The sequence below is a fragment of the Mastigoproctus giganteus genome, chromosome 12 (genome assembly GCF_048544385.1).
Source record: "Mastigoproctus giganteus isolate SK-2022 chromosome 12, ASM4854438v1, whole genome shotgun sequence".
Lineage (NCBI taxonomy): Eukaryota > Metazoa > Arthropoda > Arachnida > Uropygi > Thelyphonidae > Mastigoproctus > Mastigoproctus giganteus.
In genome coordinates this window covers 67,533,568-67,552,192 of record NC_143586.1, presented here as the reverse complement: position 1 = coordinate 67,552,192, position 18,625 = coordinate 67,533,568, and the positions used below count along the sequence as shown (strand labels likewise).

The following is an 18,625-nucleotide window of genomic DNA, read 5'->3' as shown; positions in this document are numbered from 1 at the left end:
GTAAACAAATAGTTTATTATTGTCAGCAGTGGATTTATTCACCCCACCCACAAAAAGAATCAAATAAAATTCATTTCAGCATAGCATTTCATCACTCGACAAGAGAATTTGTTTGAGCTTCCTATTATGATTTGAGATAAGAAACATTTGCTATGTCATCTTAAGATAACATAGACATATCTGTTAACTGCTAAGGTTTTTCTATGATGTCAGTGGATAGCAAAGGAAACTAATAAGTAATGCAAAAATTATTTATTAAGGTTTTCTCACAGCAAGCATAGTGTTTATATCCCATATAAAACTTCTCAGGTTGTCTATTACTTCCTTCATTTGTCTGTTCTTCATCATTACTTGCTAAAAAGAAAAACAGATAATTAGTTATTTTGAAGATTTGAAGGCTAAGCTAACAGGATAGGCTTAGATTAGTCATTTCTTTATAAATTAATCTTTATAGAAAATATATTTATAAATATATTAATATACAGTAAAATCTCGTTAATACAAACTCAGTTTATATGAAGCACATACCATTCCCTGCGAAAGGATAGGCTTTTCTATGTAAATATATTTGTTTATTACAAAATTCGGTTAATATGTATTACAAAGTACTTTTTCACCCTGTGAGAAATAAATATTGTCATTTTATATGTTTAATACAAATCTTGGTAGAGCGATCCAATTATTGCCCCTGGCCACCCAGCTCCCCGAAGGATGGCACTGACTTATTAGAAATTAGTTTTGTGTAAACAAAAGCAGTTTATGGTAGCTACAACATCAAGTGCACTCTGAAAAACATCTTTCTGAAGGATGAGTTGTTAAATTAACAAAAGAATAAAAAGTTTTTCTAAGTTGTTTACATGCACTCCCTCACTCTCCACAGTAATAAGTTCAGTTGCAATTATTACTCCAGTTCAAAAAGTCTTTTGCTATCGTATACAGCAATCTATTTTTTGTGCCATTTTATCTGAACTAATGTCTTTTTTGGAACTTGTCTTTAAATTAATTCCAGATTTGTTTATATTAAATCTTATCTAGCAGTATTATGGCAACTAAACGTAAAAGGACAGAATTAAGCCTGGAAATTAAAAAAAAAAATTATAAAGAGTCTGATAGGATGGAAAGAAGCAAAACGGACATTGCAAAGGAATACAACATCCCTTTACCTACAGTACTGAAAAACCGAAAAAGACTTGAAGAAGTGCGTGACACTGGAGCAGTGATGAAAAACAGGAAACGAATTTGTGGTGAAAAACATGAGGGGCTTGAAACAAAACTTTTTGAGTGATACCAACAAACACGTGCATATAATTTGCTAATATCAGGTCTGATTTTGCAAGGAAAGGCAAATTATCGAGCTGAGATGCAGCAGTGGTTGGCTCCAAAGATTTAAAGACAAGAAATACTTGGTTTCGCGAAATGTTTGTGGCAAGTCTGGATTAGTCAACAAAGAAAAGGCTACAGCCTGGTTGTGTTCTGTACAGTCCATCCTTGAAAATATGAGGCAAAGGATATTGTTAATCTTGACAAGACAGGTTTATTTTATAACTTGCTGTTCGAGCAGAGTCTTGTCGTGGTGGAAAATTAAATAAACAAAGACTTACTGCTTTGTTATGCTGCAATTCAGAAGGCAGTACAAAACTATGTCCACTTGTGATTGGTAAGTTTTCCAAGCCAAGATGTTTTAAAGCAGTTAACCAACTTCCCTGTGATTATGAAGCCAACAGAAGCGCTTGGCTTAGTCAAAATTTTTCAGTCTTGGTTATCAAAATTGGACAGAAGAATGGCTTCAGAAAAAAAGGAACATTTTGATGATTCTAGACTGTTGCACAGCACATTCTGCCGAGACACTTCAGTTGACAAATATACGGCTGTTGTTTTTACCCCCTCAATACCACAAGTTTAATGCAACCACTGGATCAAGGCATTATTTATAACCTCAAGAGAGCATATAGAGCCCACCTGATAAGGTACTTGATCTGCAACATAGGAAGAAACAATTTGCAGCCAAATTGGAATGTCTTGGAAAAGTATTACATAAAGTGTAATAATCAATTGCTTCAGAAAGAGTGGCTTTGGAGAGAACACCATCGAAAAACATGGTCCAGCAGACGAATGTGATAGCAACAGTGAGGAATAGAGGAATTTGAAGGAGCATATGGATTTTGTTGGCAAATTTGAAGAGTTTGTGAAGGTGGACGATGAAGTTGCTACCACTGCAATGTCAACACCAGAAGAGCTGCTGGGTACCAAACAAGACGATGATGTTTTTGTTACCAGCGACAGCAAAAGTGAAGAAGCAAGCACACTGCCATCTAAAAAGGATGCCCAAAATGCATTGAACATGAGAATTTGTTGGTTTGCAGTAACGTTGATAAAGAAAAAACTATTGCATTTGATAACATCTGTGCTGTAGTTAAAAATGCATATAGGACAAAAACTGTGCAAACAACATTGGATTCTTTCTTTAAATTAGATCAATTTATTAAAAAAGTTAATTGTTTGTATGTCTTCTTTTATATTAAGATTAATTCTTTTTACTGTGATACTAAAATATTGTATATATCAAAATATATACTGTACAATATTTTCATTTCCATTCATATTGCTTTTCTCTTAGTTTATCTTACAAATAAAATAAAATCTTTAAAAAATATGTTACTCCTATTACTCTATTGTTAGACAAGGCTTTTATTTTTATTAATTTATTTTTGATATTATTATTATTCTTAGATAATACAGTATATATATTAAAAAAAAAAAAAAGGTAGAATTTTGACACTTTTGGGGACCTCATTATTACAAAACATGAAAATTTAGGTACCTTGAACTTTGTATTAACGAGATTCCACTGTATATATTAATATAAATATATTAATAAAAATATTAATTATTTTTATACACACCATATAATATTAAAACATTCAGACTTATTAGGCCATTTGACAAAGAGAGATTATGAAAGATGTAATTTGATAATAAATGCAATGCTTTGATTTGCAACAATAATGATGCATATAGGAGCAGTGCCTGGGATTCAGTAAACTTATTATTATAGGACATGGAAATATTAATGCATCATTTTGCAAAAATCCCTCCATAAAACTAACCAAAACAGTTGAAGTTTTACTGTCACCCCTCTTTCTACCCTTCCCAATTTTAAGCCTTGTAAGTTTGACTTGTTCATTTCTTTCTGTACCCTAAGGGAAAGTACAAAATCTGCCAATGCCAGACAGAACTGGCTATTTTTAAAACTATAAGTAGGGGTGATATATTATGAATAAGAAGCTGGACAACCATAAGAATCAAGTATGTCGGTCAGAGAATATTAGCAACAAAATTAGTTATTAGTAATGGCCATATGGTACAAGGAAGCCTAAGGCTTATGCCGCACCAGCCCAAAAAAAGGAAGAAAAGAGTAAAATAATAATAATAAAAGAAAAGTAAACAGACAACCTAAGCGTTTCCCTCCTCCCATAGGTAACTATCCAGCTGACCTTTGAATTTCCCCAAAACTGTCAGCCCCTACCACCCATGTTGGTAAAATCTGGATACATTGGCACTTTTCCAATCCAACAGAATCTCTCCTGAGTCCAGCGATGCTTTCATTATGAACCTCAATGGTTCATTGCACTCACTTGCTGCCTCCCTTAAAGTTATGGGGTATATGCCATCAACCCCAGGAGCCTTATTTGCCCGTAAGTTGAAAGTTTTTTCAATAATCATGTGAAATTTCAATATCATTAATTACATATTTTTAAACTTCACTCCCATAATTTCTTATTGACATAAAGGCTTTTTCTTCTGTAAATATCGATGCAAAGTAAATCCTGAGTTCATCTGCAACATCAGCTGGGGTATCTAATATCATCCCACGTCCATTACATAAATGTCCGATCTGGTTATATAATGAAGTATGAATATATGAAATGGCTAAGTGAATTATTGTCATAAATAACAATTTTGTAAAATTAATACAAGTGGAGCTTACTTCACTGGGTCTTTTCTATAGCTGCAAGTTCCACAGAATAGGCTATGCTAATCTTGCCTAGTTGTGATTTCAACAGATGGCTTTTTATAAATCTTAGTAACATATGAATAGATATGATTTACATGTGCACACAAATACCTATTATTGAAGAAAGAACTAATATGAAAATACATGTTGCATTTTCAAGCTGAACACATCACACAGATGTTCATACTCAGTATTAATAAACAGTACCTCTCATAAAATTAATTTGTAATAGAAAAATTATGTATATTAAAATCCCATTGCAGTGAATACCATTTTAAGGTGAAAATTTTTCAATTACAAAAATATAGGTCAATGGAAACTCTTAGCACTACTGCTTTGTAAGTCTCTTTTGAATGAAAGAGCTCATATATTCAGGTCAGCACATTATTTTCAAAGACCACCTATTCATGGAAATGTAAAGGTAAAACCATTATCAATCCACTGTAGGCTGGAAGCCTACTCAACAATTCATGATGAGGGAAATGGACCATAATATGCTATGCTGGTTGGCAGATCAACCATATTTAGCAGTCAGTGGCTTGACCCCCAAGTCTACTCAAGCAGCGTACGCTACTACACTCCCACTCCTGACCACTAAACTAGAGGCCTCTTGTGAAACATACTGATTTCCAAAGACTGAAAATTATGTGAAAATCTTGAATGGTGTAAAAATGAATATATGCTGGTGCAGTTTTATCAGTCACGTCCAAAACCCATTACCTAGACAAAAGTCAAATACACCTATGAAAGGAAGGAATAAAAGAAATGCAAACACTTCACTTGATGAAAAAAGATGGAAAGAATTCACAAAATAATTCAGTATTACACCCACTGTTTTCTAGATTCCTGAATGATCATATTGAAATTCAGTGGTTTATATATTTATTCATATTTTGTTACTGTGATATACAATTTTTTTCTTCTCTTTCTGTAATCAGTAAATGTACTTTTCAAAAAGAAGTGTGGATACAGAAGCATAACAAAAGAGACCCTGTGCTTCCTGATTTCAAATCTTTCACTCTGGAAACATTCTCATAAGCAGTCCACTCATTCAGCTAAAAAAGCATTAGAATTAGTAACCTTATTCAGTTTTAGTGAATGTGAAATGACACACTCTAGATTGCACTAAAATTGAATTTTTGTATTAATGCATGAAAAATAAAATTGAACATTAAATACAAAAATTAAAAAGTTATACCCACTTTTCTGTATTCCAAATATGTAGTTATTAATATTTTATAATCTCTGCACAAATATACTGTATTTGCTTTTGTAATAGATAGCTTGTCTTTTAATTTATTTCAGTTTACACCCATATAATTCAATTATTTAATTAATTGAATTATATGTCTGTAACTTATTATACAGGGTGATTCACTACCAGTGTGACAAACTTGCAGGTGTAGGGGGCACAAAGACGAATCGGAATCACATAGCATTGCAGGGTTCGAAATGCCTTCGTCATGAGGTAGAGGACGTTGAACGGGAGGTCGCATGAACAGCGATCCCGCTGGAAGTCAGCATTTGCGAACCGTTTTTGTTGAAGAAACCAAGTAGCAAAAGTCCTCCGGAGTGGATAATCCACAGGCTCCAATGATTGGACGCGTTGCAGATGGTATGAACTCATTTGGTTTGTTGACAGTATTCTCCATACAGTGGATTGGGAAATACCCAATCGTTGACCTATCGCTCGAGTACTCGGACTGCCTTCTGCAAGACGTAGGACATTCTCCTCATTGTCTGGCATCCTCGTCGTTCGCTCTCGATTCATGGTACCTCTCCTGAAACAACCAGTCTCACGTAACCTTCTGTGCACACGCGCGAAAATCGTATGATGAGGAGCACGCCTGTGCAGGAAACGTTCCTGGTACAAGCGCAGAGCGGCACACCCGTTACAGTCCGCAGCTCCATACGCGAGGTGCACGTCGGCCAGTTCAACGTTTGAATACTCATCCATCCTACTGCCTCGGGAACCGGTTTGCAAATGCTGACTTCCAGCGGGATCGCTGTTCACGCGACCTCTCATTCAACATCCTCTACCGCATGACGAAGGCATTTCGGACCCTGCAATGCTATGTGATTCCAATTCGCCTTTGTGCCCCCTGCACCTTCTGCAAGTTTGTCGCACTGGTAGTGAATCACCCTGTATAAGTCTATAAGACTGAATTATATAAGTTTTTAATGGCTGCCACTGCAAAATGTTTTACCCTACAGACTGCAGTATCAAAGAACTGTTAATTTATCTATAGGAAACATGCAGTGTTTTCAGAAATGAACAAGTCAAATTAACTAGTTAATGAGAACTAGAAACTAACTTTATTAAAACAAGTTATTTCTCTTTGGTGAGGATATAGTTTACAGCTCAAGCAATATTCGTTGTATGTTTGCAGAATACTTCCTCTTGTAGAACCAATTTTTTGTCAGCAAATGTTTCCTGAAAGAATATGAAAATTTCATCAAGCCTTTCAGTTGAAGAAAGCCTAAGAAATTGTGTGTTTTTTTTTTTTTTTTTTTTTTCGCACAGCTTTCACATGTGATATTAGACTTAATACTCAGTGTGGATCACTTTCATATGAAGTTTATATGAATATTTCAAATTTAATGGAGTTTAGATTTAAATTAAATAAATAAATTATCCTTTATTACGCACTAAACGACTAAAGGGAATACAAAAACTAAGTACCTAATACTCATCATGATGAGATGGCAGGAACTTTTTTTAGCATTAGTTTATTACATTAGTATTAATAAAGTGATGGAAAATAAAAACCTGCTTGAGTTCTCCATTCCCTCTAATAATCTGCCCATTCCTTTAAATTTATCCAAACTTCCTATCTTCAACAATGCTCTGCAGAAGTTTATTCCACCAACCATTGGCTGAAGGAAAAGATTTCTGCACACCTAATGTATCCCTTTTCAGTTTTATGTTTCTTTCAGTAGTAAAGATGCCATTGGCATTTAATTTACCTAACCCTGCTAAAGCCTTAAACATTCCATTTAGCTCTTCACATAGACAATTTCCAGATTCTGCAATTTACAGAACTTCGGTCTCATCAGAGAATGCCCTTTTGTGCTCTCATAATCTTGATCTTTTCTGTGTCATCTCCAAGAGATCTATGTCCTTCCTAAAATGAGGTTTCCAAACCTATATGCAGTTCAAGATGTGGCCATACCACTGATTTATACAGTAAGATAATCACTTCTATCTCTATTTCCTATAAATCACTGATATAACCACATGAGTTATTTATCCTAGCATCCTATCTGCGGTCAGAGAATTTCATGTCAGATCTACAATTATTCCCAGTCTTTTTCGTTATGTTGTTGTTATTTGGTTTGTAGGAGCATTAGCAACTAAGGCCATATTGCTCCGGGATATGCGGTGGTCATTCCCTGACCTTTCCGCATCCTCCGTATTTGTTGGTGACGGGCTCGAACCCCGGTCTAATCAAGAAGCGTGTGCTACGCACTGCTGCTCCTTCCCACCTGGCTACGGAGGCATCTCTTTTTCGTTATCTATTACTTTGAGTTTGGTGGTAACCAAATGGTATGTTATTTTTGGATTACTGCTAGCCACATGTAGCACTTTGCATTTATCAATGTCAGGACCTGGAAATTGCCAGCTTTTGGATATTTCTAATTTTTGAATAATAAATATAACCAAACATGAAATGTTAAAATTCAAACATGAATAAAGAAAGAATGCTTTGACAGTGCAACCATCTACTTTTTAATCATTTTTCTGTATAATTAATTTATTTTTATTAATTACATTATTTTATTCTTATTTATTCTTTTATCCCTTAGGCCACTGATGAAAATTTGGAATTGAGAAACTTGGTACCATGAAGCTACCAAAGCAATCACCTATAAAAGCTCTCTGATAATAAATAATTCATTTAAAAAATTATAAAATAACAAAGAGAAAAAAAACAGAAACAAAATTTTTTTATACCTTTTTTTCAGGAATGAAAGTAAAGACTTTTAGATTGCCTTCCCTTAGCATGATCAACACTAAGCATTTTTTTTGGCAGCCACAGAAAAGTCTTGTCCACAACTACTGAATGACCTTCAGTATGGGGGGGGGAGAAAGGCCACTTCAGAGAAGAAATTAGTCTGGACTGTCGTGCAGGTATAAATTTATCCAACAAACTTGAGGTAGAAGACAAGCCAGTTTTCAGATTTTTTTTGTTTTCTGAATGATGCACAACTGTATACAGTACTATCAACCAAATGTGCTCTTAACATCAGATGAAAACAAAGGGAAAACATGAAATTCTTCATGTCTATGTTCAGATACCTTTACTACAGTACATGCATAACTGTTTTACTTACTAAAATATTAAACATCCATACAGAACATAATTAGAAAGGCAAGAATAACAAATATGGTTGTGAAACACCTGGAAAAAGAATGATGTGAGATATTAAGCAAATTTCGTTCAGAGAAATGTCAATGTAAGATAGTAAAGGAAATTAAATAATGCAAAAATTGTTTATTAAGGTTTTCTCATAGCAAGCATGTTTTTATATCCCACATCAGGTTTTTATTTCCATGCAATGCACACAACATGGTCCAGAGATGCTACTCTCCCTCATTTTTGGAAGTAGTAAAGATTTATAATATAAAGTTTAATAAAAACTAATGTCAATAAAGATTAACTTTCAGAGCAAATAAATGCACAGAATGATAACTGTAACTGCATAGTAAATAAAATTGAAGTTCAAAAATATCGACCAAAACACCTTTCTCTTGATAAAAATTTCATAAACACAGCGTTCCCTGCCCATAATAACCAATCAGAGAGAAATATAGAAAAGCACCATGAACATCACTTAAGTTGATAGATGATGAACTGATCATAGCACAAAGTTTCACCCTAAGTGATTTTTTATGTATAGGGAAAGTAAGACTGTGTTTATATGCAATATACATAAATAAATATATAATAATTAAATATGGTAAATTGTGGACTTCATTTAGCGGTGAGCAGACTTTCTATTGTAATACCATAATGTGTTAACTTACAGCAGTTGAGAGTGCTGGTTGTCAAAATTAAATTTATACGTACGGAGCTACTAATGGAGTTTTTGAAAGTGTTAAGTTAAATATTCTTTAATGCATTCACTACTGCCTACATTTGAGGAAGTGCATCCAAAGTACCATAGGTTTTGGAATGTTAAGAAACAACAACATTCCTATCATTCCATCATGATCCTAGGACACTAACACTTTTCTGCTGATGCTTGGGTATGGACTTTATTCAGTCAAACTTAGCCTATATGGCACCACACTGAACTTGCACACTTACTCTCCGATGTATAATAGTGCATCTAAGTTACATGTATCCTAAGAAAGCATCTCCTCATACTCTCCAAGAAGAATTTCTCCAACAGTAATGCAATGATTTTCTTGTATGAGTTCTTCCACTGTCACTGACTTCTGGGGGAGGGAGGACACAATTTGCTAGCCCTAAATCCTCAACACTTTCAATACTGTTCTTAAACTTATTCACCACTAAATCTTGCATGATTTCCCATAATGAGTCAACATTCTGTGATAAATTGACAGGTTTTATTCCTTCTGCATTCAAAAACTAGATTACAGGTCACATCTCCACCTTGTTACATTACTGAAGGGTGCTGCCAACCTCTTGGAAAAATAACACCAACAGGTGAAGACATGTGAATACGCCGTGTTATCAATAGACTTAAATCAGTAATCTGACACAAGGTTATCATCAATTTTTACATGATGTGCATTTTATGTTGATTTTGAAGTTTTTTGTTGTTTTTTTTGAATGGCCTTTGTATGTACTTTTGTATGAGACTTGTGGCAGAGAAGAAAAATGCATGGGATGCATATAAATTATCAGGCGACACAGAAGCCTATGGCAGATATAAGCTAGTCTGTAATCAAGTCACAAAAGAGATTAGGCAAGCGAAGGCAAATTACGAGAAATGGTTGGCAAAAGATGCTAAGAAAAATAGCAAGGATTTCTTTACTTGTATAAACTCTAAAAAGAAAGGGGATGAATCAGATTGGTCCACTTGATATCAATGCTGTTCCTGCTCAGATAGCAAACAAACTGAATGAGTATTTTGCATCTAAATTCATGCATGAGGAATTATTAAGGAAAGAAATGACAGAAGGTTATCAGGGTGCTTAATGATTTTGTAATAACTGAGAGCAAAGTGGAAGAGAAATTGTTGAAGTTAAACATAAGAAAGGCACCTGGGGCAGATGGGATCTATCCAGTTATATTAAAGGAGGTGGCAAAGCAACTAAGCAAACCCTTAGCCATAATTATGAGATCCTTGGACTCAGGGGAGGTTCCCATGGACTGCAGATGTACAAATGTATCCACAATTCACAAAGGGGGATCGAAGGGTGACACAAATAATTACAGACTAGTTAAACTTCTGTTCCAAGAAAATTAATGGAGTCACTGGTTAAAGTGCATTGCAGGATCATCTAGACAAGACTGCAGCAATAATTAAGACACAGCATGGGTTTGTTAAGGGAAAGTCTTGTCTGACAAAGTTGATTGGATACTATGATGTGGTTACAAAGGAACTGGATGCAAAAAATAATTTTGATATCATATACTTGGATTTCAGGAAAGTTTTTGATACTGTTGTGCATGGAAAACTACTGTACAAATTGGAGCAGAATGGTATTAAGAGTAAGTTGCTACAATGGATAAAAGGGTTGTTGAGTGGGAGAAGACAGAGGGTGGTAATCAATGGATGCTGCTCTTCATGGACTAATGTTAGTGGAGTTCCACAGGGTTCGGTGTTGGGCCCACTGCTGTTTTGTATATTTATCAATGATATTGATGAAGGTATATCAGGCTAAGTGTCAAAGTTTGCAGATGATACAAAGGTTGGCAGGGTTGTTAATGACAGTAATGGCAGTGTGCTAATGCAACAGGATCTAGAAAATTTGGGCAGATGGGCTAGAAGTGGCAACTGAAATTTAACAGTGACAAATGCAAAGTACTGCATATGGGTAGAAGTAACCCCAGAGAAACGTACCAACTGTGTGGTACTACACTTAAGGTGGTAGAAAAAAAAGAAAAAGACCTGGGAGTAATTGTGCAGGCAGATATGAAGTTTTCTGAGCAATGCAGACAGGCTGCCAGGGCAGGTCATGGGGTGTTGTCAATGATATATAGGAATTTTGCTAGCAGGGAAAAGGAGGTGATTATCCCTTTGTATAAGGCAATGGTCAGGCCATGCATTGGGTACTGTGTACAGATCTGGAGGCCTCATTTTAGGAAGGATGTAGATTTGCTTGAGCGTGTACAGAGAAGGGCAACAAGATTGGTGAGGGAATGAAGGGATCCTCTTACCAAGAGAGGTGTATAAGGCCTTGAATGGGTTGAGCATGCTGAATTCTGATGAGATTCTTCCACTTGCTCAGATTATGAACCTAAGGGGGCATAAATTCAAATAGAGGAAAGACAGTTATAGAATAGATGTGCGGAAATTTGCCTTTAGCCAGCAGGTGGTTAATTGCTGGAACGAACTTCCAGCAATTAACTGTTGTTGGAAGTTGATAGCTTAAATAAATTCGAGGAACTGGACAAACATTCAGAGGGAATGGTTGTGTGAATATTTTTTTTTTTTTTTTTTTTGCTGATGCTACATAAGCTCATAATGCTTGCTTTCTTGCATCACATGCCTCTATTACTATTACTCATAGAAATTGCACATTTGTAATATGCTGAGTAATTTTAAACGTTACACTATTAATAGCATGCACAATCTCTTGTCTTGTACACAATCCTTGCTTAACAGAGATTCTCACTTGACATTGTTACTGAATGAATATTACACTCTAACCAGTTTCTAGTTTTCTCTACCAACTGGTTGGCAGCCCAGTAATCAAGTATGAAATTCACTTAAACAATAAATAACAATTTATTTATTACACAATAAATAACAAGCTATTATTTATTGTGGAAAATTATGTAGTGTAAATGTTATTCTGCCAATTTAAATTGAAGAAGGTTATTTTTAAAAAGATTTTTCAAAAGCAGTTAAAGTTACCTTTTGAAGGTTTTATTTAGTGAACTGCAATTTAGATTTTCTCACAAAGTGAAAAGTGAATAAACAGCAATGAGAGTCAATTCAGTAAACATATAAATGGTTTAAAATTTTAATGATTGCTGGAAAAAGTGAATTTACTGTCAATAAAAGAAGTTTCTTGCTGGTAATACAGAAATAAAGCATTCCCGCAAAAGTTATTAATCTGTTTAAAGACAGCCAAAGAACTGAATGTAACCAAGAAAGAAAGTTCTGAACAAAGTGTAAAGTAAATTTAAAGTCACTCTCAAGATTAAAGAAAAGAATTTTTTCCCTCATGCACAGGCCTGATGTAGCCCGGGTAGAAAAGAGTGAGAGTGCAGCAGCACATGCTCTTTGAGTGGACCGTGGTTCAAGCCTGCTAAATATGATTAACCATTGATTTCTGACTTACTCTAAATTCCTCTGATGTGGTTGTTGCACTGGAGTATAAATAAGAACACATTTAATGGTAGAGATAACTTTGTATGTCTCACAACCATTTTCAATAAATTGTCATCAACTGAAAGGGTTGTTTAATGTTATTTGTTATGCTAGTGTACTTGCTAGTGCCCTTTCAAGCTCGATCATACAGCAATACCCTGCATAGCACTGATAATTGGTACCGGAACTGTTCCATGTTATGTGAAACTGTGCTAATTGAGGTATAGTTATAATGGGTTTTAATTGAATGCATACCAGAGAAAAGTCTATAAACAAATTGCACTTGATAGTCAATTAAAAGGATTTGAAATAAAAAATATTGCAAAAATTTTATTAATGAAGAGGTAACATCATAAGAGATGAGAATACAGCTTTATTGTTTATTTAGGCAATTTAATAATAGTCTTGTAAAGTTATGTTTTCTTTTTCTCAGGGTACAAGTCTTTGTAGCATCGAATTCTATCTTGTAAAATTTTCCGTATCTTGATGCTAATTCAACATTCGGATCTCCATTCATAATCGCCTCACAGGCCACGTCAACCCCTCAGAAAACTTTCTCCAATTCTTTTGTTGAAAATTCTTTTGGTGCCACCTCAGTGTTATCCACTTCACAATTGTTTTCCTCTTCTTCATATGCAGTTTGCTCATCAATTTCAAGGAGAGTTGCATCATCCAAGTCATTTGCATGTGAGTCACGTATATTGGCAGTGTCCAAAGCTTCAAATCCCAAGTCTTTTCCGATCTTCACAATGTCTTCAGCAATTGTCTGAACATGCAATTCAAAACCAGTGAAATGGGACATGTTTTGCTTAGCATGTTGTTGGCAGTGATTTCTAGCCAAGATGCAAATATATTTTTGAAAAAATATAATAATAAATAAATAGTGCAATGGAAGGCTATCAATTCAAGACTGTTATTGAATTACCTAAATTGAATTATCACGTGTCTTGTCTGGATGGAATTAAGAATACTGAACACTGTTACATGTTGTTGCTGACTGCCTGAGGAGAGCTATTGGCACATGCACATGTGAGACAATAGAGTTGGCACCACAGCATATATGTACACATACCCAGGCTACCACAACGCAGCATATCTGTAGAGTACGTGTCTAGGCTATTGAATGAGTTTTAATATATACAGTAAATTTTTGACTTAAACTTAATTGAAAACCATTTTATAGTGAAATCCGTGCTGTTTGAAGCCATGCTAAGCGAGGTATTGCTGTATAAGAAATTCTTTCCTTTGTTACAAAAAAAAAAAAAAAAAACTTTTGCTGTGAAAAATTTAATGTATGAGAACTCAGCCACGTTGTGAAAAAGACCCTTAAAAATTCCTTGCATTGACAGGATTCAAACTCAGGATCTTTTCCACCCGGTGTGGGAAGGATGGAATTCTACTGACTGTGCTACCCATGATCGTTTGATGGGTATGCGTACTTTTACTGTATATACAAAATTTATTACATGTTATGTACCATTCTGCACATTAAATGCAGTAATAACTGATCAGAGTCCTCTATGATATTACAATCCACCACTCATCACTTGTTTTGAGAGGTCTGGGTTTGAAGGATTAATCCACATGTTGTGCTGGCTAAAAAAGCTAAAATAACTCCCACTAAAGAACCCTACTCCCTTTGCCTGAGTTTAGCAAACAACACACACACACACACGGGATTCAAACTCAGATCTCTCCAAACAGTTAGGAGGAAAATGTGCAGTTGATTACATGAAGCTACCTTGTGGTTTATAGGTTTTTTCCAACATAAATTTTTGCACAAATGTAGTTCTAAAAATACCAGTACAGTTCCAAATGTTTTCAACAGAATATGTACAGTGTGGTGTGAACAGTTCTAAAAATTTCTTAACCTGGAAGCAGTGTCATGGACTTTTGCAGGCCCACCTGAAAAATATCTGTTGCAGATTAATCACCATTTTGTGATCAGAATCTCTTCCTCTTGCTAGATACTCACAGTTTTACATCAGTAGTTTTGTAAGCGATATGAGTTGCAGAGTTAAGTGAAATTTGCAAAATTCATGCACTAGTTTGAATTTTTGCATGCTTAACAGTTTTATTTTAAGCAAATTTTTTTAAAAACAATTTTACTTTTTTCAGAAATAAAAAAGGAAATAGGTGAGCCTGTCAGGCTCCATTTGTTAAGAATAGGGTGTCTTCACTGCCAGGTTAAATTATGTCCTAGTAGTAGGTAAATTTCAAAGTCAGATCAACTCAAAATTTTTTGTATATTTCAAAAAAAAAAAAAAAAAAGTTCTTAAAAGTACAACATACATATATGCAAAAGTGTGTAAATCAAGGAATACATACCTGTGTTTTAGAGTTCCACTAGACAGCATATACTGACATGTATTCATCTGCTACTAGATCGTTATAAAATTCATTTCATACGCACAAAAAAAAAAATGCAAAAATAAAACTAAAATATTATATACCTACAAAATATTTATAATGAAGAGAAACTAGTCAATTACCTCAACAAGTTCATTATGTTCCTCTGTTAAATACTTTACAGTTTCGGTCACTTTTCTATCCTCCTGTCGCCCTTCTATTTCATCCTTCATTGGCACAAGACTCTAATCCCAAGAATGTCTTATATTAATAAGCATAATACACAAATTGTAACCAATAGCTGTCTACATCCAAGAAAACTGCAAAATTAGGAAAGGAGACTAAACAAGAGGAGAAGCATAATATGCTATTTTCAAATCAATAAATAACTGAAGTAAATAATCTGTTATGTTATGAAGGAATTTTGAGTTTAAATATTCCTTACCATATACTTATCTTAATATGTTAAAAAAGAAATCAAATGGTATGAAAACCCTTTCTAACTGAAGCAGCCTAATTTTATTGTGCTAAAACATCAAAAATATAAATAACAGTTAAATTCAGAGACCTTATCGTGGCTAAAGATCTTACATGAAATAGGATAGCACAGAAGGACTGGTTTGTACTACCACAGTAGACCTACTGGGCATAAACAGTGGTGATAATGATGTAATTTACATTTGTTTACATAATATAAGAACTTAAATTCAAATTATATTTACATTTAAATTCTGATAAATGTAAATTATTTAAATTCTGATACACCAAAAAATCACACTCACTGTTTCCATCATATATTGTGCTTCAACATAATTTCATTTAAACTAGTCCTGTTGGTATTTGGAGGCACTTATCCAGTATGAAAATCATCACTGAATGTAACTTTTTGTTTTGTTTTTGTTGAGCAGGCCAAGAAGAAAATCCAATCTTCCAATAAACTTCACTTTAACTTGGGTGCAATAGTCTTTTTAAAGGAATTTTTATTTTATGGACATTTAATCCTAAACTGTTAAAGTCCAGTTCTGTCACAGAAAAAGTAAAGTGTAGATCAATTAACAAACTTTATAACTGTATATCACTGCAAAAAATATTTCATAAATTTAGTATGTAACTTTGCTTTGGTTATCTTGTTAAGCAAGGATAAAAATAATAAAATGATTTTTTGTGAACAAAAATATATATTTTTCATGCATTGTAATATGCAGCTTAAAATGTATATAAAAAAGCTGCAATGTACTTTCAACTAACAAGAACAAAACAAGTGTAGTGTAAAATCAAGATTTTATAATCTTAATTGAACTTACCTATGAAGGATTTCCAACAGTAAGGTACGAACAAGAATATCATGCATAAATCTTCACCTGTGGATATGTTTTAACAGCAGCTGCTGAAACAAGCATATGTTTATACAGCAAGAGCGTGCTAAATGTGCATGTAACATCTATACCAAAATGGCAGTAAGTCTGAGGATTTGGATAAAGTAGAGAGGTGCAAAGCACAACTTGTTTTTGCACATAAAGGGCAACACACAAATTCATCAAGAGCTTATTGTCATTTTTGAGAATACAATATTAGCAGGAAATAAGTTTCTGTGTAGTATACTGTATTTAAATCTAGACATGGTAATCTGAATGACGAACCAACCTGGGGAAGAGCAGACTCATCCACATTTGGAAATTATATTTCCTGCATATAGTTCCAACTTGGCACCCTAGGATTTTCATCTCTTTAGAAGCCCTCAAACAATATTCATCAGGCCTACAATTTGCAAATGATATGTTATTGCAGCAGTGACAACCAGGTTACATGCAACTGACTGATTCATCATCTGCATGAAAAATGCCACAACTAATTTGGCCCATCCATTTCAGAATGATATCTCGAAATCAGAGTCACCTAACATAATCCTTATTATATTTATTAACTCAGCCATTACAAAACAATTATGAATGAAAAGACAAATGACTACAGCACTGCATGACTGAAGAGTCCAAATCCCACTATAATAATGTGAATGGTAAAGTTGGTGGTCAAAATGACCTATAAGTGCTAAAATACACAATGATTATAAATTCTGTTTCTCATAGGAAGCTAGTGAGAAGCAGAGATCCCAGTAATGTAAACACAAAAGTTATAAGTGTTAATCAAAATGTAGACAGTTGACCCACACCTTACTAGTTAAAGGTTAACAAATTTATCAGAAAGTGACAAAATGCATTGTTTGAAAAACAGTGTTTTGCCATCAATTTCAATAATTTTATATAATATCGGTGTGTAGATACACCATAGACAACTCTTAAGAAACTACAAAGTAGTTGTTGTAGGCATCATTTGCTCTTTCTCATATTGTGCTCTGCCTTCACGACGAGTTGCCATGATATTGCACTACCTCGAATAAGTAACGCTTCACTAATAGAGAAGACTATTGTTACTTATTCTCAGTGAGTACCACCACCCAGAATTTTGTTACTTTCTGAGAATATTGTTACTTATTCTCAGTGAGTACCACCACCACCCATGTCTGGGTGGTGGTATTCACTGAGAATAAGTAACAATAGTCTTCTCTATTAGTGAAGCGTTACTTATTCGAGATAGTGCACAATATCATGGCAACTTGTCGTGAAGGCAGAGCACAATATGAGAAAGAGCAAATGATGCCTACAACAACTACTTTGTAGTTTCTTAAGAGTTGTCTATGGTGTATCTACACACCAATATTATATAGATATTAAACTCTTAATGTATTATGCCTTGTGCATTTAGTTATTTTAAATAATTTTATGTAATGATTCTTAGATGGCACAACAGATACAAGCCATCTCACTGGGTTCTGCAGACATTTCATATCAACTTAATACTGTAGTTGACTTACTTTAATTATAATAAAATTTGAGCCATCACACAAAAAAAATTTGAGTCAATATTTCAGTCCTCTCAAGTCATGGATTGTGCACCACTGAAAAATGTTCAAGTTTTGAAATACAGCCAATATAACAGAATTCCTTCTATAACAAAATTCTCTCTATGGCATAATTTTCTGGTGAACCTTGAATTTCAAAGAATTTAACATGAAATTTTGTCTCCATATAATGAAAAAGTTCTTGGCAGTAGCCTTGTTTAATGTGTTCTGATTATTGCAGCAGTTGCCAAATAAAGTATGGCTGAGACAAGGTAGAGCTACCCCACTCTTTATTAACAATGGCCCTACACCAGTGTTTCAAATAGTGCAATTTAGATACTGCATTCTGTCAGCATGAAACACCAGTAAAGTCCAGCAGCAAAACATGACCTTTGAAATGCTTATGTAACTTAATGAAGATTCAGTAGTTCAATGATACACTAGATTCAGTCAGTTTCTCAACTCTGTCATTCAGAGTAACCCTTACACTATATGTACTGTAGTTAAAAATGTAATAGCACAACACTCCTAAAATGTCATGGCCGTTAATCTTACAGAATTCAATGATGAAGCATCCCTTAAAGATGCTGACTACAATATAATGTAATTTTGCTGATAGTTGACAGTCAACATTAGTTGTAGAAAAATTTTCTCCGTTGCTGCTAACTGTTTATCGGTAGGTACTATATGACTAAACTTTTGGAGGGGGGCGCTCCACAAGTTAGTCTCTTGTGTTAATCAAACCTGGCAATCAGTCTGAAGTGGACCCAGAATAGTAAACACAAAAATGCTGAAAAGAAAATACTTGAGTGTCAGCGAAAAATTAAAGTATTAGACAAAGTTTACAA

General features: G+C 34.3%; 1 protein-coding gene across 1 annotated transcript in view; it reads right to left on the bottom strand.

Annotated features, from left to right (window-relative positions):
* Positions 1–255: 255 nt before the first annotated feature.
* The window catches only part of MED30 (Mediator complex subunit 30), an 81,508-nt gene continuing 63,138 nt past the window's right edge, over positions 256–18,625 (bottom strand). The window contains exons 4-5 of the mRNA XM_090385791.1: positions 15,022–15,123; positions 256–354 (exon numbers count right to left, since the gene is read on the bottom strand). Of these exons, the coding sequence (XP_090241917.1) occupies positions 256–354; positions 15,022–15,123 (201 nt within the window). The remainder of the gene's footprint in view (positions 355–15,021; positions 15,124–18,625) is intronic.